The 27476-nt window shown below is 42.1% G+C and overlaps 1 protein-coding gene across 1 annotated transcript in view; it reads right to left on the bottom strand.

The window, feature by feature from the left end:
* ABI3BP (ABI family member 3 binding protein) overlaps positions 1–27476 on the bottom strand; it is a 316616-nt gene that overhangs the window by 155738 nt on the left and 133402 nt on the right. Inside the window, exons 5-7 of the mRNA XM_074973278.1 lie at positions 19227–19408; positions 8761–8825; positions 776–827 (exon numbers count right to left, since the gene is read on the bottom strand). Coding sequence (XP_074829379.1) covers positions 776–827; positions 8761–8825; positions 19227–19408 — 299 coding nt within the window. The remainder of the gene's footprint in view (positions 1–775; positions 828–8760; positions 8826–19226; positions 19409–27476) is intronic.

Here is a 27476-nt window from a genome sequence, read left to right as displayed (position 1 = left end):
CTATGCAAGAAAACAGAATACAAGAGGCATGCAAATTTTTCTGTGATCCACACTGACAACACATTAGGGGCCTCAAGGCTGCATCTAACTTGTAGAGTGTCGCCTACAATGCGCAGAGACTACAGGCTCTAGCATGCAATGCTCATATTTAACTAACTAAAGGCTATTTAGATGAAAATGGGGCATTGATTGCTGGAACCTGCTGTCTCCAAGGGCTAGAACTCTAGATTCTGTATGAGGGAGGCTGCAGATCACATTTTAGAACATCATGGTCTGCAGTTGGATTCATGTTATCTGCCTGAGTACACTATATACACAGTAGCAAAGAGTAGTCACATTGGCTACTGTATTGTAAATATCTCACTGTGTAGTACAAATTTAACTCAAGTCACATATTGCTTCTTTTCATACCTGGCAGCTAGGGGATGCAAGGCAGAGAGAATGACAAATCTGGATACCTTTATAAATATGGCTCACATGGTAACCTTATAGACAGACACTAGCAGAAACTAGAATTGGTAGCCGTTCAGCAAATGATTCAATGAAGTAGTTGTGTATGATGCAACAAAATAACACAGTTCAAAAATGAAGAGGGAACCCAGTTTAACTACAATTTTGATTGTGAAGTTCCATTGATTTTGGTTAGAAGGAAAGTTTCACTAGACTCTGCATATATTAATTACAGTAAATGTATTGTTTTTTCATTCATTTTCTACTTTTTTGTGAGATATCTGTGTTCAAGGGGGAAAAAAAACATGAAAAAACCACAAGTTACCTTGTTTGATTCTTGTAATAGGGACCAGTTTTGTAGCATCTCGTAGTATGAGCTATAAAGAGAAAAAATAAATAAGCATTAGGATCTGTGCTATAATAGAAATTGAATTTTTCTTTGTAATGAAAATATAAGGCTTCAATCCAGTGCCTCATTTGTCCCAAGTTAACAATGGATATGGCTCCAGCCCCAATCACTGAAGGTTACACTTCATTTTTGTTGGCGAGAACTATTATAAAGCATTTTGATCCCTTTCATTTGGCTACAGCCAGTTGTTTTGCTCCATTAGTACAGAAAATCTTACTGCTAAGGAATCCTCTAACCTTTGTTCTCTTTGAGAACAATCTCTCCAGCTTGTACTGTGGACCACTAAAGAACCGGAGAAACCTTGACAATGAAACTGTGCAAAGTAATAACAATGAAACCTCCAAAACAACAATAATCACCCAGTTGTGTATTTTGTTACTAACTTTCAACTCAGATCAAGGTTATTGAAAATGTCACAAACCATTCTCATAAACCAGGACTATTTTATGTTTTTTAAATCCAGATCAGATGCTCACTTCTCATCTAAAGTAAAGTATGGATGTAAAAGGCATTTGATGTGGGTTAGCATCTGTGGGATTTATCAGTGGCATCACCTTAATTTCAACAACTGATTTCTCAGGGTGATAACAGGCCAGTAACAGGGGGCTCCAAATTGAAAGGAATTTATATGCTTTTTATATTTGTATTGCAAATATTTTTGCCTTACACTGGTCTTTGATCCAGAAAGGTTTCCATCCACATACTAATCCTTTACAGACTTTTGAGCAGCGTGGAAATAAGCATCTTTAGCACGTGAATTGGCTCTGCATTTCTCAGAATGGAGAAAATAGCAGATCTCTATGACATAAGTAAGCCCTGACCGTCCTTTGGCTCATGCAGGTACGGGAGCCAACATTTCAATAGTACAATGACTGGAAAGGGACCAGGCAGAAGTACTGCCAGATATATACGTATACTAACTGTAGCTATAAAATATAATCCTCTTTCAGCGAAGTCTGAGTTTAAAGGAGGAACAGAACTCAATATACAAATACTTCTTTTGGCTAAGCATATAGCATATAAAGTCCTGCTTCTAGATGAGTGGGGATCAGTCAATGCTACTGGTTTATTCTGTATTTCATAATGTCACTCATTTAATCTATTTCATACAAAAGCATATTTAGGTAAAAAATAATAAAATACTATTCATTTTTTTTAATTGTTTCATCTGAGTCAAATTTTTATGAGACCATTTGAGATCTCCTTGTGGATCACATTTTTCTTCTCCGGATTTTCGATCAACCTTTGCTGTCAAGTTCAGGCCATCAAAACATTATTTAAAAATAAACTGTACTGCACTGTACAGAAAACAAATCTAATTAAACAGATTGCAGTTTTATCTGCTGATTTTAATTACAGAAATATATCGTACGTTCTTTCCCTTTAAAAACACAAAACAGTTTTTTTAAAAACCACAACTGAGCAGCTTCCTGACTGAACAATATAACGAAAAAATACTGCTAGTAGGGGTAGTAGTAAATATGTGTATTTTGTATAGTTTAGTATATACAGTATGGTATAGCATCTTACCTACTGCAAATGTTTTCAAGTATTTTTCTTTGGCGCAAATCATGTTTGGGAATAGTTCAGTTTGTGCAGTAGATACAGGGCCAGACTCACCTAGCATTTATGCATTTTTTTCTTGTTTAAGCTGATGGAAACCTCAGTTTGTGGATAAATCCATGTGGGGACAAGGCTGCAGCGGAGCAGTGTGGCTGCAACTTCGCCTATATTCCAGGGAAGAAAGAATCCCCCAAAATGGGTAGAGCTGGTTGGAAATGGGCTGTGGCCACAGCTACTGATGCCCTGGATCTTAAGATGCAGGAGGTAGCCCAGAATAAGCTGCAGAGAAGCCCACTTGGGACGAACATCTTTGCTGCAATCCAGCAGGTGACCCATTTCCACTTAACCAGGTAGGTCACTCTGGTGGAGGGCTTCCTACTTCCCAACAGGATGCGCTGAACCTCAGCCGAGCACTGCTTCTCCTGCACGTTTAGCCACACAGCAGCCAGGCCATCATATGTAACGCTGCCAGGTTGGGATGCAGAAGACTGCCGTGGCACTCGGACAACAGGTCCGACCTGAGCGGTAGCTGGAACAGGGTTGCCACCGAGAGATCCAGCAGAGTGCTGAACCAGTGTTGGCACAGCCACGCTAGCGCTATGAGGATGACTCTTGCCCTGTTCTATTTGACTTTGTGACAACCCGGGGTAGCAACGGCACTGGAGGGAAGGCACAGATCAAAGCTTCCGACCACGGGAGCAGAAAGGCGTTTGACAGGGATCCTCTGTCCATGCCCCTGATTGAGCAGAAGACGTGGCATTTCCTGTTCTGCCGAGATGCGAACAGGTCCACCCGGGGAGTTTCCCACTTGTGGAAGATGGAACTGACCACCTCCGGATGAAGGGACCACTTGTGGAGAGATGAGAACGTCCTGCTGAGGTGATCCACCAAAGTCTTCTTGGTCCCTGGAAGGTGAGCAGCTACGAGATGGATGTTGTGCTGCAGACCGAAGTCCCAAAGCCAGAGGGCTTCCTGGCAGAGGGCAGACGACCTGGCTCTGCCCTGCCTGTTGATATAGAAGACCATAGCTGTGGTGTCTGTCAGGACCTGAACCATCCTGTCTTGAATATGAGGTAGAAATGCTTGGCAGGCTAGTCGAACCGCCCTGAGTTCCCTGACATTGATATGCAGCGAGTGACCATGACTGGACCAAAGAGTTTGAGTGCAGAGAGTGCCCAGGTGGGCTTGCCTGCCCAGGTCTGAGGCGTTGGAGACAAGGGTCACTGATGAAGTCAGAGCCACAAAGGGAACTCCTTCCAACACCGACTTGGGATCCTGACCACTTGGTCCATGTTGTGCCAGTTGGGGACATAGACCAAAGCCAGCCACGCCTGAAGGGGTCTGAGGCACAGTCGTGTGCGCCGGACCACGTAAATACATGCCGCCATGTGGCCCAACAGTCACAGGCACGTGTGGGCGGTGGTCAGCGGGTGGGCCCGCAGGCCCGCGATGACTTTCGCCATGGCCTGGAATCAAGACTCAGGGAGGAAGGCCCTGGCCTGAGGGGAGTTGAGGATTGCTCCAATTAATGCTATGCGTCGTATTGGGATTAAGGTTGACTTTTTCTCGTTTATTATCAACCCTAGGTCTCGACAGGTGGAACATACCAGGTCGAGATGCCTCCACACCTGATCCGGGGACTGGCCCTTATCAACCTGTCATCGAGGTACGTGTATATTTGGACTCCCCGACGCTGCAGTTAAGCGGGCACTGGCACTGTACACTTTGTGAACATTCTGGGGCCGACAAGAGACCAAAGGGCATCGCCATGAACTAGAAATGGCACCGGCCCAACATGAAGCAAAGGAAGTGCTGGTGCCCTGGGAAGATGGAAATATGGAAGTATGTGTTCTTTAAATTGAGGGCAGCGTACCAGTCTCCTGGATCCAGGGAGGGAATGATGGAGGCTAGGGAGACCATGCGAAACGTCAACTGAAGTCAGAGGTGGGATATTTCCCAGGGAATGCCTTACTGTTAAATGATGAACGAGCAATCAGTTGAGCCCTCAAGGGTTAACCCATTGTTGTTAATGTAGCCTCACACTCTACAAGGCAGCACGAATGGAGGGAGGGGAGACAGCATGGCAGACAGAGAGAGAGAGAGAGAGAGAGAGAGATGCGCATTGCCCCTTTAAGTACGCTGACCCCACTCTAAGTACACTGCCTTTTTAAGTAGATCAGCAAGTTGAGACAGAAGCTGAGGCCAGGAAGCTCCCTACATCCTAAGCCCTGTCGTGTCCCCCTCCTGCTCTATGGAAATGGGGTAAGCGGGGTGCAGGAGCAGGAAGACACCCTGACGTTAGACCCCCTCTTCCCCCCTTCCAGCCCCGCACAGCAAGCAGGAGGCTCCAGGGAGCAGCTCCAAGGCAGAGGGCAGGAGCAGCATATGGCAGTGGGGGGAGGAACAGCTGAACTGCCGGCAATTGATAGCCTGCTGGGCGGCTGCCGCACAGGGAACTTAGGGGAACGGGGAGCTGATACGGGGGCTGCCAGTCCACCCTGGTTCCATACCCCCACCAGCTAGCTCCAACGGGCTGCTCTTTCTGCAAGCAGTGGACAAAGCAGGCGGCTGCCAAACGACATTAAAAGGGAGTATTGTGCAACTTTAAAAGAGCATGTTCTCTAATTGATCAGCAATGAAACAACATTAATCGGGATGACTTTAAGTGAGGAGTTACTGTACTAAAAAGTGGCCTGGGACCACCATTCTCATTTTAGACTGGCCACCAAACAGCTATCACACGGTAACAACTTTGATTCAATACCAACCTGGGGTGGATTCAAGGAGAAGTCTACATCATGGTCTTTACTGAGGAACTCAAAAGATTTGTTTTGCTTAATGCTCAGTATTTTCCCATCACTAGTGAGCAAGGTTTACCACCAGCACCATTGCTATCAACGTCTGGTCTTTCAGATGCTCACTTGCTAAAGTATCTCTAAAGCTGCTAGTTGCATAACTTTGGGCTCCATCTGACAATGCCTGCCATAATGAACTCTCTCCCTCTTTCTCTCTGAACCTAGGATAGCAAACCTTTATTTTGAGTTGACAAATATTGATGTACCTTTTCCCTCAGGCATTTTTAAAGGCATTTTTTCACCACAGTATTTAAGTGCCAAAGTGATACCTACTATTTGTATAGAGTTTTACATTATCAAACCACTTTATAAACATTAACTAAATGATGCTCACTCCTGTGAGTAAGGCAAATATTATTCTCATTTTCCAGACTGAGAAAATAAAACAGAGAGCTTAGGCACTCAGATACTACAGTGATGGAAGCATTTAAAATAATGTTGATAGATAAGAAATAAATAGAAGTGACTAGCTCAAGGTGATACAAAAAGTTCATGATGCAGCCACTGTCAAAAGAGAGGTCTCTTGATTTGTAGTCATATACCTAATGCACCTCTCATCTATTTTTGTCCCAGGTATAAAAGAGTTTATATAGCAGTAAAGCTTTTAGCAGCTGCTGTTTACTTATTTCCGATGCTCCTATCTCCCAAAGCCACATAAAGTTAACATATATTTTAAAATGGGAGACATTAGGACATCGTTGCTTTCCTTACGGCAGCACTGGATTCAATCCGACTGGACAAGCCTTAAGAAAACAGTCATGTTTTTCTTTGGAGATAAATAAGTGATTGACGCTAAAAGCCTTTCCCTGTTGGACAGAGAATCTAGAGGGAACTCCACCTTGCAGCCTGACATTATATAACTGCTGGATTTTAATCAGCTAGAAGAGGAAGTTATTCTTCTACAGTGTTTCTCCTCTCTCCTCTAGCCCCCACCACATTCCCTGCCCCTTATTTATGAAGGGGACTGTCCCTAGGATAGTTATTTACTTTCTTCCTTATAACTGCTCCTCATCACCCAGCCCCAAAATTTAGCCAAACTTGCTGGGTCAACCTGCCAAAAGAAACAAAAGCTGTTTTGTTGCAATGTTGTTGAAAAGGTAGAAGAATAACTATACATAATGACAAGGTGGCTATACATGAAATGCAGCAATAAAGCCTTTCAAAGGCACTCATTACAGAGAAAAATCAGAACCACTCCAAAAATGAGACTGTTGCCTCTGAACAAAATACAAACAACTTTTGGCCTAACTCATTATCAATCTGGCTTTGTAGAAATTGTGTGGTTGCATCATTAAAACATACCCCACCTAACGATTTGTGTGACTGGTTCTCTGCTGTGGAAACTGAAGTAACAATGTAAATGTGGGAGTGATGTAATTGATAGCTGATCATCATCCTTGTTTTGTTTTGTACCACTGGACTGGGAATGATGGTGTGTGCACATCAGTATTGAATATTTTCATTACAAATCAGTAGCGTGTCTCACAGCAGAGTGACCAATATCTAAGCCCCAGGAAGCTGACAAAAAGAAGACTCACTGGCTCCATTTCTCCCCTATGCTCAGGAAGCACAAAACATCTGGAAAGCCAGCTTAATCAGCTCTCTCAGTATTTCCCTTGCATAAGGTGAATCCCTAGGTGGCCCAGAGCCAACATGATGTGCCCAAGATCTAAGAGTAGAGGGCTTGGTCAGAGTTTACTTTCACTCTGTTTATCCCCAGAAGCTGGAATGACTCAACTGGGCCATGGGCTGCCAGGTATTACTTTAGACTAGTCTTGAGGCTAGGGGACTCACCATGCTCAGCTTGGGTAATGTTGAGGTGGTCCGCCCTGCAACACACCACCCTGAGCTGCACCAGGGGCAGCTCTGACACATTCAAAGATCTGGCCTATTAGCTTTAAATTAGTGTCCTAAAACTTATACTCCAGTGATTCCAGGCATCCTCATAATGCAAGCTGTTATAGTTAGAATGCCTGCTTTCCTAAATGCATGGCCTAACTCTTCCTCCAAGGAGGAAAGGGAATGATTATGTAAGGAGATAACTCCTGAAGGATTTACTGGTCACACGGTAAATGGACAACATGTACTTGCAAACTACCCATTAGCTACCACCGTATGGTTTTATATCAACACAAGGTATCTGAAGTTACATACAAAGAAACAATTTAGGACCTATAACCTCTTCCCTCTTCTGATAAAAACATAGATTACAGAGACAGAAGAGACATGTGAGCTTAAGCCCTATGGATTATTCTCTACCGTATTCAATCAGGTGTTCTATACAGTGTTTTGTTAAACGAGTGAAGTAATGGGATCTTCTGCCATTTGGGGGCGGGGGGGCTATTATTGTGTTGTCTAATATGTTTTCATTGATAGGATACTTTTTTGGTCCATAGAATAACGATTGCTAAGTGTGATATTCCTTGCAGAGTTATAAAGAAAAACTCCATTAACAGTATTTGTAAAATAGGGGTACCACAGAATGTCATAGAAGACAGGGTATTGTTCAACAGTCTTGAGATGCAATGCTTACTTGACACTGTTTTAAAGATACTAAAGCAGATTTAACTACAAATTTCCCTCTTTCTGTTTTGTGCCTCCTTTGCATTTGTGTCTCAGACATGTCTTTTTTTTAAAAAAAAATCTGTTTATATGCATATCTATGAACATGTGACATCCACATTTGCGGGCTGCTTTCACGAAGGCCAAATAAAAGATATATGGAAAAATACTAAATATTGATTTTGATTCACATGAAAATTCTGCAAACACACAAGCGGAACAATTTTAACTCCCCTATCTAGCCATCTGTAAAGATATTAGGGATTTCCTAATTATATAAATAAGAAAGCTATGAGTCCTTCCCTGCCACTCTGATCCTGTAACCAATACACACAAGCAACTTCCCACGTGAGAAGTCATATTGAATTATATGGGACAACTTACGTGAATATATGCTTGGAAGATCAGGCTATAAAACTCTAAGCCCCTTACAATATTTATAGAACACACAGAGGGACAGATAGGCTCAGTATCATATCAAAGGATACTCAAAAGAAGGCCCTGCACAACCCATCACAAAACAAATCCTTCCCTACATGCCTCAATTACACCTCCACCACCACATGAAAAGTGCAAGAAAATGTAGGTAGGCCTTGCAGGTCAGCAAACTCAAGCACTGTTGGACCAAGAGGGAAGCAAATTCCAAAGTCGAGAACTCACATACTGAAACTATCAGTTCTGTCCCTTTTAAATCAGGGGGCTGTAAACCTCTGCAGTCAATGCACACATAAAAACATGTATTTAAATACAGTATTTGAATTTTAGATATCAAATTTTGATTAAGAGGCTTTAATGATTTTCCAATATTACAATCCTGCTGCCACATTCTCCTCATCCCATATACAGCACCTAAGGGAGAAGAAAAATCTGACATTACAAAACACAAGGCTACATTGAGAATACTATATTCTTTTTGCATACCTGTGTTTGGATATTAGGTTTGACCTTGTAGGTATTCTGGAGCTGACCATTTTCTTTGTTTTTATCTGATTTAACAGGAAAGAAATAAACACACAGAACTATTATTCACATTCTTCAAGACAAAGCAAAATAATAATCTAAGTTTTTTCCAGAATATTTTTCAATGGCTATGAAGGTAGCGAGAATTGTGCCTTCTGTCAACCTGCATAGCTTATTTCACTCTTTCCGCAACTGTTTTAAAATTCATCTTGAACTCCTCTTCTTCCCATATTATTAATGAGGAAAACAAGGTATTCTTGTAATTATACCTGACTGGGTGTATGTACAGGAAGAGTGGAAGGAGGGAAAAGGTCTGGGTGAGCTGTTGGAATTTGATATCATTAAGTATTTTAAATATTATTTATTGGTTGCTGGCTGACACTGTTCTGCTACCATATATACAGAGAAGAAACAATCCCTTTTCCTTAGGATCTCAGGGCCAGATTTTTAATGGTATTTAGGCACCTACTGGGATTTTCAAAAGCATCTAGATGATTAAATCCCATTGAAATCAGTGAGTGTTAGGCACGTAGATACTTTTAATAATCTAAGTAGGCACGTATATTCCTTTAAAAATTTGGCCGTTAGGATCCAGGTCCCCATTCCTCCAAACAGTAACTACTGCCCAAACCTTCAGTCCCACGTATAGTCCCTTTGATGCTAATGAGCCTACACTGAGAATAAAGTTACATGGGATAATGTGTGTGATCAGTATTGGACCCCAAAGAAACAAACAACAGAAAACAACTTCAAACATGCAAAGCAATATAAATTAGGCCTGATCCTCAGAGAGATGCTGAGTTGAACAGTGTAACACTGTTGCAAAAAACCCATCATTCTGGGATGTATTAGCAGGAGTGTTGTTGTAAGCAAGACACGAGAATTCATTCTTCTGCTCTATTCTGAGCTGATTAGGTCTCAGCTGGCATATTGTGTCCAATTCTGGGTGCTACATTTCAGAAAAGATGTGGACAAATTGGAGAAAGTCCAAAAGAGAACAACAAAAATGATTAAAGGTCTAGAAAACATGACCTATGAGGGAAGATTGAAAAAACTAGGTTTGTTTAGTCTGGCAAAGAGAAGACAGAGGGGACATGATAACAGATTTAAAGTACATAAAGGGTTTTACAAGGAGAAGGGAGAAGAATTGTTCTCCTTAACCTCTGAGGATAAGACAAGAATCAATGGGCTTAAATTGCAGCAAGGGTGGTTTTGGTTGGACATTAGGAAAAGCTTCCTGTCAGGGTGGTCAAGCAGTGGAATAAATTGCCTAGGGAGGCTGTGGAATCTCAGTCATTGGAGATTTTTAAGAGCAGGTTAGACAAACACGAGTGTCAGGGATGGTCTAGATCAGTGGTTTTCAAACTTTTTGTATTGGTGACCCCTTTCACACAGTAAGACTCTGAGTGTGACCCCCCTTATAAATTAAAAATGGGGTGGGGGTAATTTAATGGGAGTTCAGGGTTGTCAGCCCCATGGAGCTCACAACTCATGACCCCATATACCCACCATGTGACCCACTGAGGGGGTTCACAACCCCCAGTTTGAGAACCCCTGGTCTAGATAATACTTAGTCCTGCTATGAGTGCAGGGGACTGGACTAGATGACCTGCTAAGGTCCATTCTAGTCCTATGTTTCTTTAACTCAAGGTCAATCTAAGTGCTCAACACCTCTCAGGGTAAGGCCCATTTTTGCCTCGGGCTTTGATTCTGCATTACTGAAGTCAATGGAAGTTTTGACATTAACGGCAATGGACACAGGACGTGGCAGTAATAATTTGAATTCACATCTGTTTATGTATTCTCCAGTAAGGACAGAAAGAATTTATAGCAAAAGATCCAGTGTGCTACTTAGTTTGAGGTTTACTGCGATGTTTTTTCTGTGCATACGCAGGCCAGTAGAGGCCACAGGGCAGTTGGTGTGAAGAAGAGGTTACTCATCTTGTGCAGTCACGAGAGTTCTTCAAGGTGAGGGCTCCTATGGGTGTTCTACTTCAGCTGCACAGGCGCACCGTGCGCCTTCCATCAGAAATGTGCCAATAGCATTGCCCCGCCGGCCCGCACACGCACGCTATGCAATCTCTTGCTCCATATTGTGGCTATATAGAGCTGTATGAGCAAGCTTCCCTCAGGGCCTTCTCTACCACAAAGTCCTGCAAAGGAAACTCAGAAGCATAGGCGCTGACTTTTGGTTTTGCTGTGGGTGCCCCACACTGGTTCCACCCCCTCCCCTGAGGCCCTGCCCCCACTCCACCCCCAGAGCCCACCCAGCTCCACCCCCTCCCCAATACTCCCTCCCCTGAGCGCCTCCCACCTGCTGCTCATTCCTTTCTGTCCCCTCCTGCCTTAAGGGCAGTAAGGGGGGAGGTGGCAGAGAGGAGCGAGTGGTGGGGCAGCCCTGCTCAACAGTGAATGTGGGGGGCAGCCCTTCTCAACAGCTGATGGAGGTGCAGGGCCAGCTGCTAAACAGCTGATTGGCAGCCAGCCCCAGGGCTGCTAGAGCAGCAGCCCCGGCCAACCCCATGGGTGCTAAGCACCCCCTATTTTTTCTCTATGTGTCTTTGAACCTCTGAGCACCCATGGAGTTAGCACCTATGCTCAGAAGCAGAGGGGAAGGAGAGCTCTTCAAATTTGAGAGACTGGGACATCCTTGAGTAACGTCATAGAAGTAGACTGAAATCTTGCAGAATGGTCTAACAGTGTATAGCGAGGCTGAATGTTGACAGACTCATAACACTAGATAATACACTCAGAAATCCACCCCAAGAATCTTTCGGGAGATCCTTTGGATCTGTCTGTAAATTGAAACAAACAGTTGGGGAGACTTGCTGAATCGTTTGGTTGTGTCCAAATAGAAGATTAATGCCCTTCTGACACTGAAGGCATCGAAGACCGCTTCCTGCCTAGTCTGATGTGGTTTCAGGGGGAAAAAATGGAAGATGACTGGTCTGATTAATATGAAATTCAGAAGACACTTAAGGCTGAAATTTAGGATGTGGTCATAACAAGACTTTTTCCTTGAAAAACATTGTAAAGGAGGTGATCTGCCATTAAAACCCCCAGTTCTCCTATCCTTTGGGGCAAAGTGATGGCTATCAAGAAAGCTATTTTCATGGATAGGTGTAGCAACAAACATGTAGCTGAAGGCAATTAAGGATGAAGTTCAAGAACCATATATGGGTAGGTTCCCTAATCTGTGGGGAAAGATTCATTTGTCCTTTGAGGAACCTTGACATTTTGGGTGAGCAAAAATTGAAAAAACCTTCCATAGATGAGTAAAAGGCTGCTATTGCAGCCAAAGGAATCTTGAAGGAATTCATAACAAGACCTGATCTTTTAAATTCAATCAGGTATTCCAGGACAGTGGAAAAGGAGAGAGAACAGGAGAAACTTGTTGACAGGTACACCAATGGTGAAATCTCTTCCCCTTCTGAAGGTAAGTACGTTGTGTACATGCTTTCCTGCTATAGAACAATACCTGTTGAACAGGAAATCTCTATTCCTGAGAACCATCTAAGAACCACCTGGAATCACAGAATTTCTAGTTTGAGATGACCGGCATTGGGGCAACAGACAGCACCTGATAAAAAGAATCAGTGGTGGACGGGAAGTGAGTTGAATCTGGTAAGGATACTAAATCTGTTTCAACCAAGCGTGTGCAAATAAAATGACCTTGTCCTTGTCCTGCTTGATCTTGTTCAGTACCTTCAAGAACAATGGTGTTGGGCCCTTGACCCATGAAATAAGGAAGGCCTCTCCTAGTAATTGAGGCTAGAATTCCCCTCTTAAACAATATTTTTCACCTTTTTGTTGATAGCAGTGGCAAAGAGATCCATTTCTGGAACCCCCCCAGGTTAGAAATATGCTGTTGAACACTTGTGAGGCCAACTCCCATTCGTAATTCTGGGAGAAGTGCCCACTGACGTCATCGTCTGTGGCTTTCTGTTTACCCAGGAGGTAAGAAGATGAGATGACTATTTGGTTGGTTCTGCTCCAATTCCAGAGTTTGAATGTTTCAGCACAAGCAAGGGAGAGTGCGCTCTGCCCTGACAATTAACGTAGAACACGCAGGCTGTATTGTCACGGTCATGACCGTGACAGATTTGGCTCTGATCAGTGGAAGGAAATGAGTGCAAGCATTCCTGACTGCTCTCAATTCTAGAAGGTTGATGTGAAGAAGATGCTCTTGGGAAGACATCTGCTCTAGATGGTGTGTGACCCTAGATGTGCTCCCCATCCAAAGAGGGATGCATCTGATGTTACAACAATGGTAGGAGGAGATTGAATGAAAGGGACTCCCTCACAGACTTTGGAGGGGTCCTTCCACCAATAATCCAGAACCTGACAGAGAACAGACAACTGTTTGTCTAGACTGTGTGTTCAGTATATAAACTGTCCTGAGCCATCCCTAGAAGCACACAAGATGTAACCTTGCACATTGGGTTACAAAGGTACAAGATGATGTACGTCCTAATAGTTGGAGACAATTTCTCGCCGAGATTTGAGGCCTTACCTGAACTATTGAAACCTGGTTTTTTAGGTTCGCAAATCTGTCCATAGGCAAGTAAGCCCTGGCTATCACACCATTGAGAAAAGCTCCTATGAAATCTATCCATTGTCCTGAGGTCAAAGTGGACTTTTCAAGATGGAGACAACGGTCTAAACTGTCAAACAGAGATCCTGTTATTGACAGTAAAACATCTTGGTAAGGTTGGTCCTGAGTAACCAAACATTGAGGTAAGGGAAGACAATAATTCCCAGTCAGTGTAAGTGGGCAGCTATGACCACTATAACCTTTAAGAATACCCTTGGGCAGAGGAGAAGCTGAATGGGAGCACATGGTACTGTGATCATGGCTGACTGTAAAAAGAAGAAACCTGCTGTCAAAAGGTGAACTGAGACATGAAAATACATGCCCTAAAGGTTAAGAGTTGGATACTGAAAATTTGTTTGCAAGGAAGGAATTATACATGCAACTGTTACCATCCTGAATTTCTGTGGTTTCACGTAGTTGTTTAGACACCTGAGATCTAATATTGGTTTCCATCCCCAATTCTTATTGAGGACCGCAAAGTATTTTGAATAGAAATCCTTTCCCCTGTGCTGGACTGGAACTTATTATATGGCCCCTCAGCATAGAAGAGAGGTGACTTCCTGTCTCAGCAACTGATTACAAGATGGATCCTCGAAAAAGGGGATAGGAAGGATGGAAGGGATGATATAGACGTTATGACCTCCAAAACCAAATTTGTCAGATGTTATTTTCTCCCATGCATGTTGGAAATGGGAAAGACAGTATCAAAAGTGGGGGGAGGAGAGCGGGATAGTGTAGCTGTAGATTCCTGTAGAGTAGATGATCAAACCATCAAAACTAGCGTTTGGAAGAAATGGATGGCTGGGATGAGGTAACTACTGCAGTCGATAGCCTCTTCTTCTAGTATCTACGACTCCTAGGAGGTTGGTTCAGAGGGTCCAAGGAAATTAGAGAAATGAAGATCTTTGAGGTGTCTGAGACCTACTAAATTTTCTTTTATTTGCACATATATAAATCCCAAGGGATCTAAGTGTGGCCCTCAAAGTGCTTAAAGCCTGGGGATACTGGCATACCCAAGAAGAGTCAAGATCCAGAATAACCTCTTAGGCAGGAAAATAAAAATGGGTGGGGGGGAACTAAAAACATTCCCCTAAATTAAATACTACAACTAAACTAAGCTAAGAAAAACTAAGAAAAAACCCCTACATTTAACTATGTGTAAGTGAACCAGGCACACTTGACGCTCTCTCACAGCCTGAAAGCAGCTGAGAAGGAACTGAGGGCGTTTTGCCCACACCGCTTTATGCATCCTATGGGGCACAAGAATGTGTAAAGTGCATGTGAGGGACAAACAGGTACTGCTACTGAAAATCTCTGATCAAAGGCTCATGGGCACCTGAAGTGGAGCACCCATAGGGACACTACTCAAAGTACACTTATGCTAATTACTAAACTGATTTGAAACTCGCACTTGAAATTTCTACACAAACTGACCAATCCACTGACTAGAGGTTCCCCACACACACCAGCATACCAGGGCCTGACCCTGCAAGATGCTGTGGGCCTCCTAATTAGTGCTGAGCACTCAACTCTCGCTGATATCAAGCTCTTCAAGTTTGCAGGCAGCGTGGTCTAGCATATAGGGCACTTGACCAGGAGTCAGAAGACCTGGTTTCTAGTCTCAGCTCCACCACTGACCTCCTGGATGGCCCTGAAAAAGCCACTTCCTATTTCTATGACTCTGTTTCCCCTACCACTTTTTCTCAGGTTTGTCTATTTAGAATGGAAGGCATTTGTGACAGGGACATTCTGTGTTTGTATAGAATCTTGAACAATGGGGACCCAATCTCAACTGGAGCCTTAAGGGGTTATTGTAATACATATACAAATAATGTACATTCTAGTACAAGGGGTCACTGAGATATCTATTCACAAAAGACCTGATAAAGAACCAAAATGTTTGTTCAGTGCCTCATAAAATGTGTTATCTCCAGGAATTAAAAAAAAATGTACATGCAATTTTGTTTCTCTTTACTGAGGTTGTATTCCCAGGTGACACATGCCCCATTTTCATTAATAACTCCATGACCAGTCTCATGGTCCAAATGTTTCTCCAGAGATTGTACTTCTGTTGGACACTATATGCATAGTATTTGTTTTTTGTCCCTCCACCCCCAAGCAACATGGCATTTCAAATTCCAGATATTTTCTGTAGGAAACTAGATCCACAATAACTCCTTCTGTTTTTGATAGTTTTTGCTTTGTTTAAGTGTACAGGAAATCTCTCTGTATATGAATGGAACGAGTGGTATTTTTATGTAGTTTACTTTCTTCCTTTTGTTCCTGTTTTCTTCCTTGGACTGCATTTTACTAGGTCTTTTCTAATATACTATGCTATTAATAATCTCCAACGCAATGTATTTTTATTAGAACTTTCTTCTTCCAAAAACATCATCTCACATGTATGAAATGTTCACTCAACTTACATTTGGACCATTAACTATTTAAACTGCTTGATGGTAATCTGAGTCATGATTTCAAATGTATTGACAAAAATAACCTACACTCATCATTTTTAATAAACTATACTTGAAAAAAAAAATTAGTCAGTTGCCATTCCTTTCCCACCATCCTGATGAACTATGAATTGAAAACTGGATTTGGTTGGTTAACTTTTCTCTGTCCCCACAGGGTTATCTAGTCCCCAGAGTTTTGTTTTGATAGTTGTTAACTCAGCACATCACTGAAAAGGCTCCTAAATGACTCGGGTTTCTTGCTATTATGGGGGTCTAGACTGCAGAGAGCAACGGCAATGACAACTCCCTAACGTTCAGCTGCTACAGTGGAGTCCACGGAAAAGACGTTAGGATTTCTTTCCCTAAAACTCAAATCAAATACAACTTTTGATAAGAAAACATCCCTCACCTCGGCACAAAATCAGTTTCTGAAACCAAGTGCAAACACCCGTCTCTCCCTGCATACAGGAAATGGTCAATGGATATAAAAGGAAGCTGCCCAAACATCATTGGTGGGCAAATATCAACACTCCAGACATTATAATGTGCAGTATTTAGAGATACTGGGGACAGATACTGATCATGCTGAACTTCTACTGGCTTGAAGGTGCTCAAGCATCTCTCAGTATTTGTCCCATAGTTCCTTTCTTTCATTAATAAAGATCCTGAAGTGTTTGGGGATCCTTAGAAATTCAGTAAAAGCAGGCATCTGTGAATTCCCCTGACGTAGGGAGCTCCCCTGGGTGATGCAGAGACAGAAGAAAGGCCCTCCAGTGCTTCCCCTGACAGCCCATGCTGTAGAGATGGGACTACTATAGGCTGCTGCAGTGACCTATAAGGATTGTGATAGCCTGCTGTAAATTAGAAGAGTTTCTGGGGCTGCTTTAAGTTATGCTGAGAGTCAGTACGGTCCCCATCCAGAATCTTGGGGACTTTTAGGTGGTGGAAAGCCACCCCACAGTTCCCCCCTCCTTGTCCTGAGCCATGCCAAGCTTCAACTTGGCCACAGTTTGAAATTGGAGCCCAATGTTTTTCTGAATCTCAGACAAAAATTGGACTGAAAATCTTACATGAATAAACTCTCTTATAAGTCTTTCTATTCTTCCTGTTTCCAGTTGAAATAGAAATACTGAATACATATTTCCACGAGTGTTCACGACATTTTCTCTTTACACAAACAGTACTTCAATCAGATATTCACTTATATAAATGTTTGTGGAAAGTGAATTAAAAGGGGCTGTGAATGCCTGCAAATCAAATCTGTGATTTATTTAAACAAATGTTTGCAAAAAAAATTGTGTGTGTGTGCAGAGTTGGACTTGCTTTCTTTTCCAGTATAAAATTAAAGCTATTGTGCAACAGATGTTCCTATAATCAGCTGTGCAATTACTCATCAACTGGGATTTATTCAAATAAAGAGAAAATCTATTTGAAAATTTACAAGACAATCAACTTCCCTCAGATTTGCTTTTTGTTGGGAACTTGCATAATCCAGTGAAATAAGATTTGGGATAAGTGTCCTAGGTTGGTGGCTCAAATCCTGCCCAGGTCAACAGAGTCTCGTTACTATTTGTTCACTATAAAACAGGCATAACACCAACTCCCTACTTTACAGTGGTATTGCAAAGATAAATTAGTTAATGTTTGTGAGGCTTAAACATTAAAGTGTTGAGAGCCATTGAAAAGCCATGAAGAAATGACTGGGGATTATTATCTCTGTGTTCAGGGTTTGAATGGTGTGCAGTAAGTCATATTGCAACCCATCAAATGAAGGAGAGCAAAAGAAATATTGAATTGCTGCCCCCATTTACTAAGTGCTATCCATCCTGTGCACTGAATTTGGCAGGGATCCTACAGAGAAAGCAGTAGGCCAGATTCCACAGAATGCTCCACACTCCTTTTACACTGGTTCAGAGTCATAAGAGATTCAAAAGGGGCAGATTTAACCCTGGGGGAATACTCCCAGATCAGTGTGGTACAGAACTGTTTCAGTGGTAGAGCTGTTTGGGAATTTTTTGACTTAGTGTTTTTTCATCAGAAAATTTGCTGTCTCTATGAAAATCTGACTAAAGACACATTTGAGAGCTACAGAGAAAGCACATGAGTGCATATACATAAGTGCACTTTGCAAAGTCTTTTGATTTGGCCAAATCAGAGTAAGTTTTCACCAGAGCACTGAAAGGATGTTTCAGTGAAAGGAGAACTATTTGTGAGCCAGAATTCAACTTTATTATTACTACTACTATGTATACTGTGAGAGTGCCTAACAGACCAGGACCCCATGGTACTAGGTACTGTACAAACACAGAACAAAAACACAGTCCCTGCCCAACTTACTACCAATTTGAAATAAATAGTGAAATTCCCATTAATAGCACACGGAGCAAGGCTGGCTCCAGCCAACAGCGCAGCCGTACGTGGGCAATACTTCAAATTGCCCCAGTCCCATCACTGTTCCAATTATGCTGACTGGCAACATGTTCTTCTGTTGTTTGTAACTTGAATGGAAAATGTTTCAATTAGGCAGATAACAGCTTTTTAAGCAGTATTTCAAGTTTTACAGATTCCTATAAAATATGCTATAGACAGAGCTGAAATTTATTCACATGACCGACTACCCAACATGCCAAAGAACTGGTCTATAATAGATTACTTTAAAAGAATAAAAGAAAGTTTGCTGACAAATTAGATTCATAGATACTAAGGTCAGAAGGGACCATTATGATCATCTAGTCCGACCTCCTGCACAACGCAGGCCACAGAATCTCACCCACCCACTCCTGCGAAAAACCTCACCTATGTCTGAGCTATTGAAGTCCTCAAATCATGGTTTAAAGCCTTCAAGGAGCACAGAATCCTCCAGCAAGTGACCCGTGCCCCATGCTACAGAGGAAGGCGAAAAACCTCCAGGGCCTCTTCCAATCTGCCCTGGAGGAAAATTCCTTCCTTACCCCAAATATGGCGATCAGCTAAATCCTGAGCATATGGGCAAGATTCACCAGCCAGATACTACAGAAAATCTTTCCTTGGTAACTCAGATCCCACCCCATCTAACATCTCATCACAGGCCATTAAGACTATTTACCATGAATATTTAAAGATCAATTAATTACCAAAATCATGTTATCCCATCATACCATCTCCTCCATAAACTTATCGAGTTTAATCTTAATGCCAGATAGATCTTTTGCCCCCACTGCTTCCCTTGGAAGGCTATTCCAAAACTTCACTCCTCTGATGGTTAGAAACCTTTGTCTAATTTCAAGTCTAAACTTCCCAATGACCAGTTTATATCCATTTGTTCTTGTGTCCACATTGGTACTAAGCTTAAATAATTCCTCTGCTCTAAGTTCAAGGAAATAGTGCTAAGTACTTACTAGATAGGATGGTTTTGTGATTGAAAATCTTGCTCCAAATCCCATCTTCTGTGTTGTCTTTCACACCAAATTCATAAGGCGTGTTGGGCTTCAGATTCTCCACCACTGTCTCCGTAATTGGACAAAGCTGAAAACCCCATTTCTTGTTTTTATCCTTCTCCCTGTAGCGAACTGTATAAAATCTGTTCAACAGAAATGAAAGAACTATTCTTCACAAAAAGGAAACCAATTCAAATGAATATTTTCTTAAAAGAACGTTTTCCACTCTTTCATATATCTATATAATTTGGGATGAGAGAAGGTTTTCCTTGTGGGTTTCTAGAGAAAGTGGTATGAAATTTCTTGAACATCCTGAAAGATTTTCTATACAAAAGGCCAGTTCTCTTGTTTTTCCAGCCCCTTTGAGTCACCAGAGCAGCACAAAGATGCTGGGAAAGCCACTGTATCTCCCAAGCTGGGGTAAAGCCAGCTTAGCCAGTTTCTATGTAAGCACGTTCCCCACCCTGCAACTCTCAGCAGAGGGGATGCATTGGGAGTAGGAGTGAGTGTAGCGAGAGTGTTAATGTGTGTAACTAGTCTCCTCTTTCAGACAAGCCCCTTTGTTGGCCATAGCCAGCAGGCTTACTTTATACAGCCCCTGTGGTGCTCTCTAACATATGCCAGAACCAGGGCCAGTGCGCTACTGGCCCCAGGAATCAGGGAGGCACAAGCAAGTCCTAGCAATCTCTCTCCCTGACAAGAAAATCCTGAATACAGCAGAGAATCTGGCCCTACATATTTTTAAGAAAGTATAGTAAATAAATAGCATTTTAGGCTTATATATGTTTCATCCAAGGATCTCAGAGAGCTTTAATGTAAAGTTCAATATTATTGCACACACTTTACAAATGGGGAAACTGAGGCATTACCTTCTGCAGTCTAAAATGTAGTATGTAGGGAGGAAGATAGGAGGAACTTTGAAATTAAAAACATATTCCAGTAGGATTTGCCAGAGTCCTTTCCTACCCAATCCACCATCCTGAAAAATGATGACTGTGATGTTAATGAGTATGAATCACTGTAATATAAACTTTGGAACCAAACTCACATGGCTTGCCATAGCTTCTCATATTTAATATACATACTACTTTACTGCCAAGATTTGTGGGGGAATGCAAAGATATTTGGCAGCATTTTAACTGAAGTACTGCTGAAACTTGTTAGACATACCATAAAATAAATAAGTTTAATTTCCTCAACAGTCTAACATTTTCATCAACAGAAAAGGCATACATTCTGTCCAGTGGTATTTTTCCTCATTTGAAAAATGACATCAGAAGGAACTTAAGGACATATTAAAAATATTTTCCTACATGACAACGAATCACTCAGAAATCACTAAAAGTAAAAAAAAAAAAAAAGAGATCTGATTTTTGATTTGATTAAGGAGGTTTGATCCATATTATGTACGAAGAAAGGTGGGAGGGAGATCACAGGAAGAAAGGAACCTTAGGAAAACAATACAAATTTCTCTTTAATCTACTGCAAAGGTCTAGTGGTCTCTCTCTCTCTCCTGACATCCATCTCCACCCTCTGACAAACAGAGGCTAGGGACACCATTCCTTACCCTTCCTGGCTAATAGCCATTAATGGACATAACCTCCATGAATTTATCCAGTTCTCTTTTAAACCCTGTTATAGTCCTAGCCTTCACAACCGCCTCAGGCAAGGAGTTCCACAGGTTGACTGTACACTATGTGAAGAAGAACTTCCTTTTATTTGTTTTAAAACCTGCTACCCATTAATTTCATTTGGTGGCCCCTAGTTCTTATATTATGGGAACAAGTAAATAACTTTTCCTTATTCACTTTCTCTACACCACTCATGATTTTATATACCTCTATCATATCCCCCCTTAGTCTCCTCTTTTCCAAGCTGAAAAGTCCAAGCCTCTTTAATCTCTCCTCATATGGGACCCGTTCCAAACTCCTAATCATTTTAGTTGCCCTTTTCTGAACCTTTTCTAATGCCAGTATATCTTTTTTGAGATGAGGGGACCACATCTGTATGCAGTATTCAAGATGTGGGCATACCATGCATTTATATAAGGGCAATAAGATATTCTCCCTCTTATTCTCTATCCCTTTTTAAATGATTCCTAATGTCCAGTTTGCTTTTTTGATTGCCGCTGCACACTGCGTGGACATCTTCAGAGAACTATCCACGATGACTCCAAGATCTTTCTCCTGATTAGTTGTAACTAAATTAGCCCTCCTCATATTATATGTATAGATGGGGTTATTTTTTCCAATGTGCATTACTTTACATTTATCCATATTACATTTCCTTTGCCATTTTGTTGCCCAGTCACTTAGTTTTGTGAGATCTTTTTGAAGTTCTTCACAGTCTGCTTTGGTCTTAACTATCTTGAGCAGTTTAGTATCGTTTGCAAACTTTGCCACCTCACTGTTTACCCCTTTCACCAGATCATTTATGAATCAGTTGAATAGGATTGGTCCTAGGACTGACCCTTGGGGAACACCAGTAGTTACCCCTCTCCATTCTGAAGTTTAAAGTCATTGTATCCTGGTTAACTTTATTTCATGGGCCTAAAATAACATAGCCAAGGCATGAACCCTCCCATGCCAATTTTACAGCAGAGTGGCTGTAGCGAGGGTTATTGTGAAAGGTGGCTGCTGAATCTAGGGAACATTTTACTTCATTACTAAAATACACCCAAAGGCAAGCTGCAGTTCACAGCAGTTTCCTTCACAACTTTAAGGAGCTGGGTTGACTTTTTCTGTGTGTTTAGCCTGCACACTGTTAATATTTTTTCCAACAGATTTAAATGGGATTGGGAATTTAGGTCTACTGATAGCATGTCATATTGCCATCCTTTGCGAACTGCTGACTAGTTTCCTGTCTACAGGATGGCAAATTGTGGGCAGGATTCATGATAGGGGTGAGAGTTAGATACACTTCACTGACAAGTTTAGCAACTAAAATGTATTCTTATTTGTTGTACAAACAAGTTCATGACTGCCTGTGGTTATTAGATACCATGAAATTTTTCATTAGACAAGAGGGGAAATCCCAGATCCTCATCAAATTCAAATTCTTAAATTCGCCTAAATTCCTCCTGCACTCTCATCTGGATACAGTATTATTCACGTCCACCCTGAAGAGGAGTGGACGTGCCTAACCTGATTGGTGCTAGGTCACAATGCCTGCAGTGCGGACCTGGGCCCACCCTCACGGGACGAGACATGCAGCTGTGGGGTGAGTGCTGGATGGGCTTGGTCTCCAAACCACTTTCAAGATTTCACAGACTTTATTTAAATCCATGCTTTCTGTTCCCATCTGTGACCATCATATCAAAATCGTAGCCTTCTCTACAACAAGTCATCATGGGCTGTTGAGACATTTAATTTATGTTTGTGCAGCACTTTGAAATCCCTGAATGAAAAATAGTAAGAACAAAGTATAATTGTTTATGTATTTTCAAATTTTAGAAAGACCTAGTGATATTTATTTTCTATTCCCTGCAACTTATTTGCTGTCTTTTACTCCCACAACAGTTTATAGAACCAATGCTATTTTCATCTTTAGAACATTTAAAACACTATTAGCTATCTACGGTACTCATACAATCCCCATCACCACAGTATCTGAACACCTCACAATCTTTAACATATTTATCCTCACAACACCCCTTTGAAGTAGGGAAGTGCTACTATCCTCATTTTACAGATGGGCCACAGAGAAACTAAGTGACTTGCCCAAGGTCACATGGGAAGTCAGCAGAAGAACAGGGAATTGAACCCAGTTTTATGGTAGCACCCCAACCACTGGACCATTCTTTCTCCTTTTAACAATACAGACAGAACACACAGCAAGTTAACTCACGAGAGGGGAGAAGATTACTAATTGGTACACTGACCTGACTGCCCCACACGCATTTTGGCCCAATGTATTTAAAAGTAAAGGGAGGGGTGTCGCTGCCATAGAGGGTTGGAATAACTGTCCCTAACCAGTCCCTAGTGTTTGACTTAAGAAATTGGTTGACAAAGAAGACCACCACTGCCATCTGCTGTTCTTGTGGCCTGGGGGCTTTCTTTTCACATATGCTGTTAATTAAATCAGCCATCAGAATTGGAGAGAGCGTAGCAGACAGACTAATAGGATGGCTTCAAAGGAACTACTGGGCACAATCCTTGCAGCAGCAGAAACTTTCTTAGAATGGGGGAAAGAATTTCCCACTTTTCTCCATCTCTGTTGGTCCTCTGCCCTTCACCCAGGGACCCTTGCTGCTTAAATTAGCCCTTAATCCCTACAGGACAGAGATGGCAGCCCCAGTGTCAAAGAAGATTTAATTGTCATTTTCATTTCTTTCCTTCATCTTTTTACCCCTCCCTCAATAATTTTTTTGTTTTAGCTAAAATCAGGCAATCAGCAACCACAATTAAAAGGCCTGTATGCAATAAAATTAGACTTATATGAATTTCCTTGTACCACTGATATACACACATGCATAAAGAAAACCTGCAGGCTCTGCACTGGAATTTCCAACAGAAGTTGACAACCCAGATTGTGTCTTTTTTGAAAGATATTGGGAGACCACACTGCAGATCCGCATGTTTAATTTGTAATGAAAGAAGTGCTGGGGCTCAAGCGATTAGGTGCCAGGGCTCAAACAATTTTTTTTACATTCATAACTGATACAGCAAGCACAGAGATGCCAGAGCTATAAACTGCCAAGCCTAGAGGTGCCGGGGCTCAGCCCTGGTAAGCCCTGGCACAAATTAAGCACTGGGTCCAGAAGGATTGATAGGATGAGGGGGTAAAATGGGGGTGTTTCCACAGGAAAGTGTGTGTGGAGTGCACACACGCATACACATACACCTGTGCAGCCACATAGATGAAGCATTGCTCCCTATACACAGCCCCAACACCCCACAAGTTATTCCTACCCCTTAAGCAGGAACAATGGGCCAAAGAGTAGGTAATACATTATATATATAGAGAAAATATATTACTGAATCTTTTGCAGCATCCCCTCCCCCGCCGCCGCCCACACACATATACTTTCCCTCACCCTCAATAGTAGGAATTTTGGGTTTGTATTTTAAATACATCCCTATTGAAATTCCCTCCTCCCTTCAAAATAAAAGACTTGGAGAGGAACTGGGGTGGAGGGAAGGCAGATCAGTAAATCATTTTATAAAAAGAAAAAAGTAGAAAGTTATCAGTATTTAACAGCTAAGTATGTGCACACCCCTGTATTTCTCAGGGTAAAGCCTGACATCAGCCCTTGGTGATACTGCTGTCCCCAATACAACGCAAACAGCAATGGATAATTCAAACAAAACATTACTGTAGCTGTCACAAATTCCTGGCTCTTCCCTGTGTGAACCTGTAATATTTGAAGATAATACTTCAACCACTGTTGCAAAGTCTGGTTTTATTTGTAATCAGCAAGAAGACATACCTCCCTCCCCTTTATCAGGGCTTTCAAAAAGAGACATACTAGGTGGGAGTTTATTTAAGAGCAGGTTTGTTACTGTTTAAAAATCTGTCTATATCTGCCTGCCCACAATTACTAGATTCACAACTCTGGGATAAGTTTTTCTTTTTTGGAGGGTGTACTTTAATCAGAAAATACTGTATCTTGTGTCCATAAAATCTATTTCTGTTTCAGTCAACATTGCTTAAAACATCTCAGGATTCACTCAGTGTTGTATTCCAACTGAATACATTACGATACTTCTGATGCCCCATAATAATGAATCTCTCATAGACAGTATTTTCCCAGGTCTCAGGTTGCACCTAAATAGGGTACTTCAACAGATCTCTTGGAGGGCAGGGGGCAAGGAAGAGGCATTTCACCCTCCACCTACACAGATATTCCATTCCATCAGAAAACAACTAAACCAGGCACCTAAAAAGCCCAGCCACTGCAACAGTACAACATACAGAAGCTGTAAACAGAAGAGAAGTATTGTTACAGTCAGTCGACAGCTTGATGATGCACACAGCTCCCCAGGAAAATGAGCAGGGTAAAGAAACATACAGCCTAAGAACAAGCAGCAGCATGTTAGTCAGGTTAATGGTCTCCAAGGCCAAGAAGGACCATTGTGATCATCTAGTCCGACCTCCAGTATAACATAAGCCACAGAACCTCCCCAAAATAATTTCTTTTGAACTAGAACGTATCTCTGGAAAAAACATCCAATCTTGATTTAATAACTGGGGTTATTCAAAGTGGCCCTCCTATACATAGGTTTTTAAAAATCCAGGAAGTGATCATTCTTGAAATTCCCATCAGCAAGGTGATATTCTGACCTGGGAAAAAGGCACACAGCTCCCATTGAAGGCAATATAGTATAAGAGAAAAAGAAAGCAAAGAGGGCAAAAAACACCTCTTCATTCAAAGAAAATCTCTTGGGCCTGATTGTCCTCTGCCTTGCAAACTGTGGAGTCATTTACACCTGTGAAAAGAGAGTGTAAAACATTTCCATTGTGATTAAAAGGCTTTTTACACTTCTTTAGTACTCAGTGAACACAGAATGTGAATAACTCCACAAGATGCAAAGCACCGGAAACTGAGGCCTCTATTATGCAATACTTAGCTTAGTCCCAGCCTTTATATACCTAATACATAAAATGACTGAGTAGCGAGCATTTCAAAAGACAGGTTTCAGAGTAACAGCTGTGTTAGTCTGTATTCGCAAAAAGAAAAGGAGTACTTGTGGCACCTTAGAGACTAACCAATTTATTTGAGCATGAGCTTTCGTGAGGTACAGCTCACTTCATCGGATGCATACTGTGGAAACTGCAGAAGACATTATATACACAGAGACCATGAAACAATACCTCCTCCCACCCCACTCTCCTGCTGGTAATAGCTTATCTAAAGTGATCATCAAGTTGGGCCATTTCCAGCACAAATCCAGGTTTTCTCACCCTCCGCCCCCCCCCCACACAAACTCACTCTCCTGCTGGCAATAGCCCATCCAAAGTGACCACTCTCTTCACAATGTGTATGATAATCAAGGTGGGCCATTTCCTGCACAAATCCAGGTTCTCTCACCCCCTAGCCCCCCTCCAAAAACCACACACACAAACTCACTCTCCTGCTGGTAATAGCTTATCCAAAGTGACCACTCTCCCTACAATGTGCATGATAATCAAGGTGGGCCATTTCCAGCACAAATACAGGTTTTCTCACCCCACCCCCCCCATACACACACAAACTCACTCTCCTGCTGGCAATAGCTCATCCAAAGTGACCACTCTCCCCACAATGTGCATGACAATCAAGGTGGGCCATTTCCAGCACAAATACAGGTTTTCTCACCCCGCCACCCCCATACACACACAAACTCACTCTCCTGCTGGTAATAGCTCATCCAAAGTGACCACTCTCCCTACAATGTGCATGATAATCAAGGTGGGCCATTTCCAGCACAAATCCAGGTTTTCTCACCCCCCCACCCCCATACACACACAAACTCACTCTCCTGCTGGTAATAGCTCATCCAAAGTGACCACTCTCTTTACAATGTGCATGATAATCAAGGTGGGCCATTTCCAGCACAAATCCAGGTTTTCTCACCCCCCCCCCCACAAACTCACTCTCCTGCTGGCAATAGCTCATCCAAACTGACCACTCTCCGCACAATGTGCATGACAATCAAGGTGGGCCATTTCCAGCATAAATACAAGTTTAACCAGAACGTCTGGGGGCGGGGGGTAGGAAAAAACAAGGGGAAATAGGCTACCTTGCATAATGACTTAGCCACTCCCAGTCTCTATTTAAGCCTAAATTAATAGTATCCAATTTGCAAATGAATTCCAATTCAGCAGTTTCTTGCTGGAGTCTGGATTTGAAGTTTTTTTTGTTGTAAGACAGCGACCTTCATGTCTGTGATTGCGTGACCAGAGAGATTGAAGTGTTCTCCGACTGGTTTATGAATGTTATAATTCTTGACATCTGATTTGTGTCCATTTATTCTTTTACGTAGAGACTGTCCAGTTTGACCAATGTACATGGCAGAGGGGCATTGCTGGCACATGATGGCATATATCACATTGGGGGGCGGTGATATGGGGGGGGGATGAGAAAACCTGTATTTGTGCTGGAAATGGCCCACCTTGATTTTCATGCACGTTGTAAGGAGAGTGGTCAGTTTCCACAGTATGCATCCGATGAAGTGAGCTGTAGCTCACGAAAGCTCATGCTCAAATAAATTGGTTAGTTTCTAAGGTGCC

Source organism: Natator depressus, chromosome 1 (genome assembly GCF_965152275.1).
Source record: "Natator depressus isolate rNatDep1 chromosome 1, rNatDep2.hap1, whole genome shotgun sequence".
NCBI lineage: Eukaryota > Metazoa > Chordata > Testudines > Cheloniidae > Natator > Natator depressus.
The sequence above is the reverse complement of the archived record's forward strand: the minus strand, read 5'-3'. Positions and strand labels throughout refer to the sequence as shown.